At 42.6% G+C, this 12,500-nt stretch overlaps 1 protein-coding gene across 1 annotated transcript in view; it reads left to right on the top strand.

The window, feature by feature from the left end:
• The first annotated feature begins 5,562 nt into the window (after positions 1 to 5,562).
• Positions 5,563 to 12,500, top strand: part of LOC123754907 (uncharacterized) — a 189,589-nt gene continuing 182,651 nt past the window's right edge. The window contains exon 1 of the mRNA XM_045737244.2: positions 5,563 to 5,914. Within this exon, the coding sequence (XP_045593200.2) occupies positions 5,788 to 5,914 (127 nt within the window). The 5' untranslated portion in view covers positions 5,563 to 5,787. The remainder of the gene's footprint in view (positions 5,915 to 12,500) is intronic.

The raw sequence follows: 12,500 nt of genomic DNA, 5'->3' as shown, positions 1-12,500 counted from the left end.
CAGTAGGCTCAGGAATCTGTACATCAGTTGATTGACGGTTGAGAAGCGGGACCAAAGAGCCAGAGCTCAACCCCCACAAGCACAATTAGGTGAGTACAGGCACTTAACTATAGACCTTGAGCCAGATTCACGAAGCAGTTACGCAAGTACTTACGAACGTGTACATCTTTCCTCAATATTTGACGGCTTTGTTTATATTTATTAAACAGTTTAAAGCATGAAAACTTCCCAATCAACTGTTGTTATTGTTATAAACAGCCTCCTGGTGCTTCGGAGCTCATTAACTGTTTAATAATTGTAAACAAAGCCACAAAAGATTGAGAAAAGATGTACAGGTTCGTAAGTACTTGTGTAACTGCTTCGTGAATCTGGCCCCTGGATCACTGACAAGCATCCCCTGTAAAATACTTGCAGGAATAATTAGGTTAAGACTGGTTGCACACCTGGAGAACGTTAGGTTTGTAAACAAACAACATCTGTTCTGGAAAGGTAAATCGTGCCTTACAAACCTTTTGGAATTCTTTGATAAAATAACGAGGATAAGACAGGACAGAGAAGGTTGGGCAGACTGCATATTTTTGGACTGTCAAAAAGCCTTTGATACAGTACCGCACATGAGACTGCTGTTGAAACTCGAGAGGCTGGCAGGGGTGGGAGGAAAGGCCCTAGCATGGATAAGGTACCACTAACAGGAAGGAGCCAAAGAGTTACGGTAAGGGGCGAGAAGTCGGACTGACGAACAGTAACGAGTGGAGTACCACAAGGATCGGTGCTGGGACCAATTCTATTTCTAATATATGTTAACGACATGTTTACAGGAGTAGAGTTCTACATGTCGATGTTCGCGGATGACGCAAAGTTGATAAGAAGAGTTGTGACAGATGAGGATTGCAGGATCCTCCAAGAGGACCTGAACAGGTTGCAGAGATGGTCAGAGAAATGGCTACTGGAGTTCAACACGAGCAAATGTAAAGTTATGGAAATGGGATCAGGTGATAGGAGACCAAAGGGACAGTACACAATGAAGGGGAACAGCCTACCTGTAACGATTCGAGAAAGAGACCTGGGTGTGGATGTGACACCTAATCTAACTCCTGAGGCGCATATAAATAGGATAACGACAGCAGCGTACTCTACACTGGCAAAAGTTAGAACATCATTCAGAAACCTAAGTAAGGAGGCATTTAGGGCGCTTTACACTGCCTACGTGAGGCCAGTCTTAGAGTATGCCGCCTCATCATGGAGTCCCCATCTGAAGAAACACATAAGGAAACTGGAAAAGGTTCAAATGTTTGCAACGAGACTCGTCCCAGAGTTACGAGGGATGGGGTATGAGGAGCGCCTGAAGGAACTGAGCCTTACGACACTAGAAAAAAGAAGGGAGAGGGGGGGATATGATACGAACGTATAAAATACTCAGGGGGGATCGACAGACTGGATATAGACGAAATGTTCACACGGAATAGTAACAGAACGAGGGGACATGGGTGGAAGCTGGAAACTCAGATGAGTCACAGAGATATTAGGAAGTTTTCTTTTAGCGTGAGGGTAGTGGGAAAATGGAATGCACTTGGGGAACAGGTTGTGGAAGCAAATACTATTCATAATTTTAAAACTAGGTATGATAGGGAAATAGGACCGGAGTCATTGCTGTAAACAACCGATGCCTCGAAAGGCGGGATCCAAGAGTCAATGCTCGATCCTGCAGACACAAATAGGTGAGTACACACACACAGGGGTCTGGTAGCTGAGTGGACAGCGCGAGGTACTCGTAATCCTGTGGCACAGGTTCGATTCCCGGACTAGGCAGAAACAAATAGGACGAGATTCTTTCACCCTGGTGCGCCTGTTTACCCCAGCAGAAAATAGGTACCTGGGAGTTAGATAGCTGTTACGGGCTGCTTCCTAGATGTGTGTGTGTGGGAGGAGGGGGGGGGGAATTAGTAGTTAGTAGTTAGTGGGCCGAAAGAGCCGAGCTCAACCCCCGCAAGCACAACTAGGTGAATACTAGGTGAATACACACACACATACACACACACACACACACACACACACACACACACACACATACACACACACACACACACACACACACACACACACACACACACACACACACACACGCGCGCGCGCGCGCGCGCTCGCCAGTTGCAACCAGTTGAGAAGCGTGACCAAAGAGTCAGAGCTCAACCCCGCAAGCACCACTAGGTTTGTACACACACACAAGTACACAAGGGCAAGTGAGGGCCGTGTGGACCTGTGGTACCTGAGGGCCGTGTGGACCTGTGGTACCTGGCAGTTACGCAGCTGCTGCGGGCTGCTTCCTGGGGATGTGAGCGTCCGTGTGTTAGAGAGAAATATATGTAGTCGACATAATAGGATAATATATTGTTATAAAGGCTGGGTCCAAGAGCTAATAGTTCGATTCTGCAAGCACAAATAGTAAATATTAAACACACACTCACACACACACACACATATCACGATACAAACCCGAAATCAAGACAGATGAAGATAGACAGAGACTACAGGAAGACCTGAACAAACTGGAGGAATGGTCTAGAAAATGGCTACTAAAGTATAACTCAGGAAAGTGTAAAGTAATGAAATTAGGCGAAAGGGAGCAGGAGGCTGAACACAAGGTACCATCTGGGAGGTGAAATCCTGCAAGAGTCAAATAGAGAGAAAGATCTGGGGGTTGATATCACACCGAACCTGTCCCCTGAGGCCTACATCAAAAGGATATCATCAGCGGCATATGCTAAATTGGCAAACATAAGAACTGCCTTTAGAAACTTGTGTAAGGAATCGTTTAGGACCTTGAATACCACTTATGTCTGACCAATCCTGGAGTATGCAGCTCCAGCCTGGAGTCCATACCAAGTTAAACACTAGAAAAAATTAGAGAAGATTCAGAGGTATGCCACCAGACTAGCCCAGAATTGAGAGGTATGAGCTACGAGGAAAGGCTAGGAGAGCTAAACCTCACGTCCCTGGAAAACAGAAGAGTAAGGGGAGACATGATAACCACCTACAACATTCTCAGGGGAATTGACAGGGTGGATAAAGACATTGTTAAGCACGGGTGGAACACGAACAAGGGGACACAGGTTGAAACTTAGTACCCAAATGAGCCATAGAGATATTAGAACCAAAAATTCAGTGTCAGAGTAGTTAACAAATGGAATTCATTTGGCAGTGATGTAGTGGAGGCTGACTCGATTCACAGTTTCAAATATAGATATGATTGAGCCCAATAGGCTCCAGAATCTGTACACCTGTTGATTGACTGTTGAGAGGCGGGAGCAAAGAGCCAAAGCTCAACCCTCGCAAGCACAACTAGGTGAGTACATACACACATACACAAGGGACCTGTGAGGGCCTCGCGGCTGAGTGGAAAGCGCTCTGGAGTCGTAGTCCTATCGGCTCGTGTTCGATTCCCGGCGAATGTGGAAACAAATGGGCAGTTTCAGTCACCCTGATGCACCTGTTCTCCTAACACTAAATTGGTACCTGGGAGATAGACAGCTGTTACGGGCTGCTTCCTTTGGGATGTGTATGTGTATGTGTACTCACCTATTTGTATTCACCTAGTTGTGCTTGCGGGGGTTGAGCTCTGGCTCTTTGGTCCCGCCTCTCAACCGTCAATCAACATGTGTACAGGTTCCGGAGCCTATTGGGCTCTATCATATCTACACTTGAAACTGTGTATGGAGTCAGCCTCCACCACATTACTTCCTAATGCATTCCATTTGTCAACCACTCTGACACTAAAAAAGTTCTTTCTAATATCTCTGTGGCTCATTTGGGCACTCAGTTTCCACCTGTGTTCCCTAGTGCGTGTGCCCCTTGTGTTAAATAGCCTGTCTTTATCAACCCTGTCGATTCCCTTGAGAATCTTGAATGTGGTGATCATGTCCCCCCTAACTCTTCTGTCTTCCAACGAAGTGAGGTTTAATTCCCGTGGTCTCCCCTCGTAGCTCATACCTTTTTAGCTCGGGTACTAGTCTGGTGGCAAAACTTTGAACCTTTTCTAGTTTAGTCTTATGCTTGACTAAATATGGACTCCATGCTGGAGCCGCATATTCCAGGATTGGTCTGACATATGTGGTATATAATGTTCTGAAAGATTCCTTACACAAGTTTCTAAAGGCCGTTCTTATGTTAGCCAACCTGGCATATGCTGCTGATGTTATCCTCTTGATATGAGCTTCAGGGGACAGGTCTGGCGTGATATCAACCCCCCAGGTGTGTGTGTGTGTGTGTGTGTGTGTGTGTGTGTGTGTGTGTGTGTGTGTGTGTGTGTGTGTGTGTGTGTGTGTGTGTGCGTGCGCGTGTGTTAGAGAGAAATATACGTAGTAGATATAACAGAGGGAAAAAATAGATTGGTTAGAAAGACGGGGTCCAAGAGCTAATAGCTCGATTCTGCAGACACAAATAGTAAACACAAAATAGTAAATACACACACACTCACACTCTTAACTCAGAAACAAGAATAATTAGAGCTAATTCACCCTCTTTGAATGATAAAAAAAAAATTGCTTTAATTTCCAGTGATCCCCTTTGCAAACAATGAGAGCAAACATTATTTACAAACACCTGACCTGCACAAAGCATCGCCTCATTATCATGCTTCCGTCCCCAGTTCCGACCAGACAGAGCCCGACAGAACAATGAGAGCTGCATTGTTTGGTATGGTCGACCGGGATCTGCAGCCTCTTGATTTGTTGGTTCAGCTGTTAGCCTATCATGTCCAACCCTTTTTTTATCTTCTATATAAAGCATTATTATCCTGTGTCATTTTGTTATAATTAAATTATTTATTTTCTATTTATATTTATATATACGAGAAGGTATATAATGAAAACTAATATTTTTTTCGGCCCCTTTGTTTCATTATTATTCCTAATACACGCATGTCGCTAAGGTTAGCGAGAGTACATAACATGCCCGAAACGCTTTGCGTAATAGTGGCTTTAGGCATTGTATGTACTAGCTCTATCTATAAATTTATCAATTTGTGTATAACCTCCTGTATGTATATACTTTACCTGAATAAACATTAATTTATTTATTTATTTATGTTTTTACATAGTAGCAAAGCTACATAACACGCATAGCGTTTCGGGGAGAGGGGGAGAATATTCAACTTCGCATAAATGTTGCTATTTTTGGGGGAGGAACTGAGGAATAGAGGAGAGGCATGTAAACAAAGAACTGATAACAATAATAGCAAGATCCTTGTGTTCCCACAACCACCTGGCGTCTGTGCTCACACGTGCGTTGCTATGACGACCGCGTCTCGTCGCACCACTGCCTGCCGTACGATTCAGTTGAAAACATTTAATTTCCGTATGTTGCGTTAGTTACAGTGATTTGAAATATGTAAAGAATGAATTTACATTTATATTTTATTTAGGCAGTATTATAGATTTTAGAGTAAATAGGAAGGTGTTTTTTTCTATATTTTGCGAAAATTTCCCGTTGAGTGTAAATTTCGGACAATTTGTTTTCCTTCTCGGCCAGACTGTCAGCCACTTTACAGCCAGTCATCAACGGAACGGCAGAGAGGTTGGGTGCATCTCGCGCTCTCCGCTCCACCTAAACTACAGTTCTTTGTCCCTGTTTAAACGTCAATTCACTATAGTAAATTCTAACTCGATGCGGTGCCATACTTAATTAGATTTCTCGAGTGAAGAAGCTAAGCATGTGAGAGATTAACGAGGTGAATGAAAAGCAGAACTAAGTAGTTTATAGAGCTAATGCTTCAACAAGTGGGGGTTTTTGATGGTAGTAACTCAATTGAAAAGTTGTAGTGGTAGTGTAGGAGGATTCTACCTTCAGCTCACCATGGACGGGAAATATACGGCGAGATTAATTCTTCCTCTTCTAGTTCTTCTCAGCCTCGGAAACGGTGAGTTAGTTGTTAATGCTGTTTCATAACGCATAGGCCTATTTATTTTTGTGTATTTTGTTGCTTCAAGGCAGTTTATTGTCCCTCTTGGCTCTATCTGCTAGAACTACCTCTACCTGCTAGAACTATCTCTACCTGCTAGAACTACCTCTACCTGCTAGAACTATCTCTACCTGCTAGAACTACCTCTACCTGCGAGAACTACCTCTACCTGCTAGAACTATCTCTACCTGCTAGAACTACCTCTACCTGCTAGAACTATCTCTACCTGCTAGAACTACCTCTACCTGCGAGAACTACCTCTACCTGCTAGAACTATCTCTACCTGCTAGAACTACCTCTACCTGCTAGAACTATCTCTACCTGCTAGAACTACCTCTACCTGCGAGAACTACCTCTACCTGGCTCTACCTCGTAAGTTATTATTAATGTCTTGTGCTTTACGTGTGTGTATTTACTCTTTGTATCTGCAGAATCGAGCTAATAGCTCTTGGACCTCACCTTTCTAACCAATTTATTTTTCCTCTATTATGTCTACTTTATATATTTCACTTGCACACGTATATCCACAGGAAGCAGCCCGTAGGAGCTGTCTGACTTCCAGGTATCTATTTACTGCTAGGTGAACAGGTACATTAGGGTGAAAGAAATTGATCATTTGTATCAGCCTCGCCCGGGAATTGAACCCGGGTCCTTAGGACTACAACTCCCAAGCACTGTCCACTCGCCCGCGAGGCCCCGTGTGTGTGTGTGTGTGTGTGTGTGTGTGTGTGTGTGTGTGTGTGTGTGTGTGTGTGTGTGTGTGTGTGTGTGTGTGTGTGTGTGTGTGTGTGTGTGTGCGCGCGTGTGTGTGTGTGTGCGTGTGTGCGCGCGTGCGTGCGTGTCTCTTAAGTAATTAGATAAGTGTAGTTACAGGATGAGAGCTACGCTCGTAGTGTCCCGTCTTCCCAGTACTCTTTGTCGTATAACTCCTTGAAACTACTGACGGTTTTGGCCTCCACCACCTTCTCACTTAACTTGTTCCAATCGTCTACCACTGTGTTTGCAAAAGAAAACTTTCTCATATTTTTTCGGCACCTTTGTTTCCTTAGTATTCCTAATTTCTAAGGCAATTAGAAAGTAGAAATCGGTACTATTGAATTTGGACAAATCGGAAACGTTTTGTAATAATGTTGCAAAGAAAACTTAACCTAATCTTCCTAGGCCTAATACACACTATCTGAAGTCTAATATTAGACCTAGAAATGTTTAAATTTGCCTTTTAACTTTATTTTTTCTTCAAACTATAAAGTGAAAAGTACTACATTCTACTATCTAATTGCCCATTGCGTCTATCTATGTGCGATAGTCCACATAATTACAAAAAGTACTATCAGAATAGAGGATGGGTTAGATTGTCTATGAAAATTGGATTAAATGTTAAAATTATGTAAACTGGACCGCCTAGGCACCCAACATTAAGGACACCCTTTTATGCGTACTAATGGCTTTATTAAATATGCATTTATGTAACTGATTTAACGAGTGTATTATGTTCTGTATATTTTGCAAATAAAGTTATAATTAATATTATTATTACTATATCAAAATTGCAAAAAATAACGTTTGGTTCTTTGTAAACTTTCATATAAACGAATGTTAGTGACGAGGCTAATCCGGTGATGGTGTGTTATTACAGCTAATACAGAAGGTTTTGCCTAAAACCTCACTATCCATCGAATAGTTAAAGTTGCCGGAATAATAATGACCAGCAGAATAACCACAACGGAGAATAATAATAACAGGATACAAATCGTGAAAACTGTGTTGACCACAGAAGGTCTTGGGGTTGTGTCGCGGCTGACATGACCGCCACCAACCCTGTACCCTGGACGCGGTGCTGGGACGCTCCGCTAGTTACTGTGGTTCAGCCCATCTTATACTGTCATGTGCCTTGTCAGTTGAGCCTTCACTGTCATGTAGCGTGTCAGTTGATCCTCCACTGTCATGTACTGTGTGTCAGTTGAGCCCTCACTGTCATGTACCGTGTGTCAGTTGATCCTCGTCTGTTATGTACCGTGTGTCAGTTGATCCTCCACTGTCATGTACCGTGTGTCAGTTGATCCTTCACTGTCATGTACCGTGTGTCAGTTGATCCTCGTCTGTTATGTACCGTGTGTCAGTTGATCCTCGTCTGTTATGTACCGTGTGTCAGTTGATCCTTAACTGTCATGTACCGTGTGTCAGTTGATCCTCCACTGTCATGTACCGTGTGTCAGTTGAGCCTTCACTGTCATGTACCGTGTGTCAGTTGATCCTCGTCTGTTATGTACCGTGTGTCAGTTGATCCTTAACTGTCATGTACCGTGTGTCAGTTTATGCTCCGGCGTTGTGTACCGTGTGTCAGTTCATCCTCTACCGTCCAGTACCGTGCATCAACCCATCTTCCACCGTCGTGTACCGTGCGTTAGCCCATTCTCCACCGTCGTGTACCATGTGTAAATATAAAATATTTAGCTACAGTGCATCAACCACAGTTCGTTGGCTGTTACCTGTTCTCAGACCAGCCTCGTTGTAACTCGCTCCATAAAAAACGCAGTCATAAATTTTTATCTTACTGTGTATTCAAAATGAGTATTTTCTCAAATAAAAAAATGAATATATAACTATATACCAAAATGTGTTCTATAGTTAGGCTTAGATTAGGTTAGGTAAGGTGGTTAGGTTCTGTTGGTAATTGTTCATATTTCTAGTACGTCGATGGAGCAAATGGAAAGGTGCTATAGGAGCAGAGGACTGTGAAGGAAGCAGTGTTGGAGAAAAGTACATACGTCATGAGTTGTGAGTCATGGGTTTTTTTTTTTTTATTAACATATTAGGTACATCTGCATTAGTGCAGCTACCCTAGACTATATGAAGTGGAGTACAGTGTGTCAAAAAAAACTAACTAGGTGATGCTATAAAATCCCCATCACACAGGATGGTTAGTCATACAGAGGCATGTGATTAGCGGTCTGCACTGGCAGACTCCGGATGCATTTTGAGGATATCAACAACACAAGATTGAATAAGGTAGCAGTGGTAATACAAGTCCCCATCTCGCAGGATGGTTAGTCATACAGAGTCATGTGTTTAATAGCCTGCACTGGCAAATTTTGGGTATACTGTGAGGATATCTTCAAGAATACGAGAGTGAATAAAGTAATTGCAAAGCTCCAGGTACCTCATGCCAACTGGTCTGAAAGGTCTAATAATTGGGCATTCAGTGATGTAGTGCGGGATCATGCCGTAGTTCCTGCTCACAGAGTTTGCAACTGGAGTGCTCAGGATTGGGAGACCCGTCACCTGCAGCCACCTGCCACAGGTAACGGTAACCCAACCTGATCCTTGCAACCACTGTGTCGCACAGTCTAGTGGACGTTTTGTGCTGTCCATAGATGTAGGTTTCAGATCTGAACAAATCATAGCTTTTTATACTAGTACTTTCAGGTCGTTGGGAGTCAGTAAGTTCTTTCCTATCAGATCTGAATGTTTGGACCAATACAGTTTTGACAGCAGAGATAGGGATACCTAGATCTAATTCAACTTCAAACTTGTTACACGCTAATTTGGCTGCAATGTCTGTCTCATTATGATGGGTTATATTTATGTGTGAAGGTATCCATACAAAGGAAATTCGAGACCCTTTACTCTGTGCATCAATTAGGTCATTTATAATTGGGAGTATGAGGTTCTTGCTGTCGATCTTCCAAGAGAAGTTTTCGATTGCTTGAAGAGCAGACTTTGAATCGCAGAATATTATTCCTCCTCCAATATTTTTTAATGTGCTGGTTGCTAAATGTAATGCTGCTAGTTCTGCTTGTGTGGAGGTCAGCCAGTTGTTTAGCCTGACACTGACAGACTTTGTGCAAATATTATTTCTATAGAACCTACATGCCGCTGCAGTCCGTCCAGTAGAAGACTGGACTGAGCCGTCGGTGTAGACACAGTGCTCGTGAGATCTTAGACTCTCGATGGAGGAGGCAATTGTTTCAAGAGTGACAGCTTTGAGTAGAGCAAGATTCTCATTATCTTTCTTGGTGACAGGTGTGTATGATACTTGAATGGTGGGGTACAGATAAAGAGGAATATCAGAGACTGGTAGATTGCACTTAAAAGGAATGTTAAGTTTAATGAGATTGTAAGCATTGTTTCTCAGCCAATTATCATAAAAGGAGTGAGTTGGTATGTCGGCACCAGTCAAAAGGGTGTTAACAGCACTAAATAATTTGTCTCTGAGCAATGTAGGAGATGTAGGATCTCTCATGACTTTAAGACAGAAGGTAGTGTTAACTTGCATTATTCTCTCTAGTATGGTTGGAAACTTCAGTTCTTCCCTCATGTTGATGATTCTTGTGCATCTTGGGGCACCAAGAATTATCCTCATGGCCTCGTTCTGTATTACTTCAAGTTTGTCCAACACAGAGGAGGGGAAATTAATTAAGTGCAGAGCATTATAATCAACGAGAGATCTAACAAACATCATATAGAATAGTCTAGCATATTTAATATTGATACCAATATTCTTACCAGTAAGTGTTCTCAATGGTTTTAGTCTTTCTTTTAACCTACGGTGTAGATCATTTACAATGTCACTGTTAATACCAACTCCAAGGTATTTGTGCTGCCCACACGTTTCAATGTTCTGGTTGTTGACCTTGAAAGCTATAGGGACATGAGTTTTCTCTTTGGGATGGAGAACTCTGGATTTAGTTATAGAGATAACAAGACCACATTCAATGCTTTTAGCAGCGAATGAATCAAGTAGAGCTTGCAGTCTAGTTTGGGAATTTGCAACAATGCATATATCATCGGCATAACAAATGACGGCTTCGTCAGGTAGTGTGGGAATATCAATTGTTAATTTGTGCATCAGAACATTGAACAGTGTGGGACTTAGCACTCCACCCTGGGGTGTACCCAACTCAAAGGGTGCACAGAGTTTACTTTTGACCCCCTTGAAAAGGACTGAGGCGGTTCTGTTACTCAGGTACCCCCTGAGCCATGTCAACAGTCTTCCCTTAACTCCAAAAGAGGCTAGCTGTTCTAGGATTATTTCTTTGTTTGCTGTATCAAAAGCAGTTTGGAGATCAATAAATGCCGCCTGAGAGTTTGGTCCCCCTCTGATAAAATACTCAGCAAAGCAAGTTTGTGTGCTTCTTCCAGGAAGGAAACCATACAGGTTAGGGGCAAGGTGGGGCTTGATTTGAAACATTAGTCTGTCGAGAATAATTCTCTCAAGAACTTTGCACATGCACGACGTCAGAGAAATGGGTCTAAATTTTTGTGAATTAGGCTTGGGTATGGGTATTATGAGTCCCTGTGTCCAGCGGTCAGGTAAAACACCCTGCCTTAGACTTTGATTAAACAATTCTAGCAAAGGGCTATTTGGCAGCTCAGCAAGTACTCTCATGGTGTTGTATGTGATGCCATCCTCTCCAGGAGAGGTAGCCTTACCTTTCTTGAGTGCATTTTTAATTTCAAAGGGGGTTATGCCATAGTTATCATCAGGCCCTATTTCACTACAGGCAATTTCAATATTGAAGTTACGATTTATTTTAGTACTAGCCAGATAGTTTTGCACATCTAGGGGCAGGCTGCTTATACTAGCAGTGCTTGCATATTGCTGAAGCAGCATGTCGGCATAGTCTACAGGTGAATGGTGATCAAGCTGACGACTGCTAGGACGAGAAATCTTTTTAATTTTATTCCACATTTGGGATGAGGATGTTGCATGATTGATGCCTTGCAGAAACTGTTCCCAGTGCTGGTTATACACCTGTTCCTTTAGCTCTCTAAACTCTCGGCTGGCTTTAAGAAATATGTTGAGGGTGTCAGCTGTTTTATGTGTTTTATACTGCTCAGCTAGGAATAGAACTCTGTCATGCAGGGGCTTAAGGCGTGAGTCAGTGAACCACCTCTGTCCCTTCCTCATTGGTTTGGGTCTTGCGGATTTTACAACATTGTCATAAAAAGCGGTTACTTCAGTGACCAGGTCCTCATATAATGCATTGACGGTAGTAAAGCAGTAAGTGTTATACCATTCAGAAATGCGGAATTTGAAGAGCATGTGTAAATTTTCAGGGATATTAATTATTTTTTTTCCAAAGCTTAGGGGTTTGACATTATTGATAGTGTATGAACTGAATATGGCAAAATGATCACTAACTAATTCATGAACAATTGATCCTCCGACAGCATTATCAATGAGGCCGTGACCAATGACATAATCAAGCCTGCCACCCCTGAGGTGTGTGACGTTAGAGGAGTCAAAGTTGAATACGGACATGTTATTATCTCTTAAGTATTTTACAAAGACTCTGCCATTCCCGTTTGTTTTGGTGTCACCCAGGCTAGTGTGTCTAGCATTAAAATCACCCATTACAATGGTTTGAGAGCTGCTGGTAATTTTTGGGAGAGAAGCTTCCACCATTTGATCACACCTTACATATACATTAACTAAGTTAAGAAACCCGGTCGCTGTAGCAATCTGAAACTGCTGATAATATGAGTCGTCACTTTTGTGGTTTTTAACATGTTTACACACTAGGTTACTTTTAACATACGT

This window comes from Procambarus clarkii, chromosome 28, assembly GCF_040958095.1.
Source record: "Procambarus clarkii isolate CNS0578487 chromosome 28, FALCON_Pclarkii_2.0, whole genome shotgun sequence".
Lineage (NCBI taxonomy): Eukaryota > Metazoa > Arthropoda > Malacostraca > Decapoda > Cambaridae > Procambarus > Procambarus clarkii.
The sequence above is the reverse complement of the archived record's forward strand: the minus strand, read 5'-3'. Positions and strand labels throughout refer to the sequence as shown.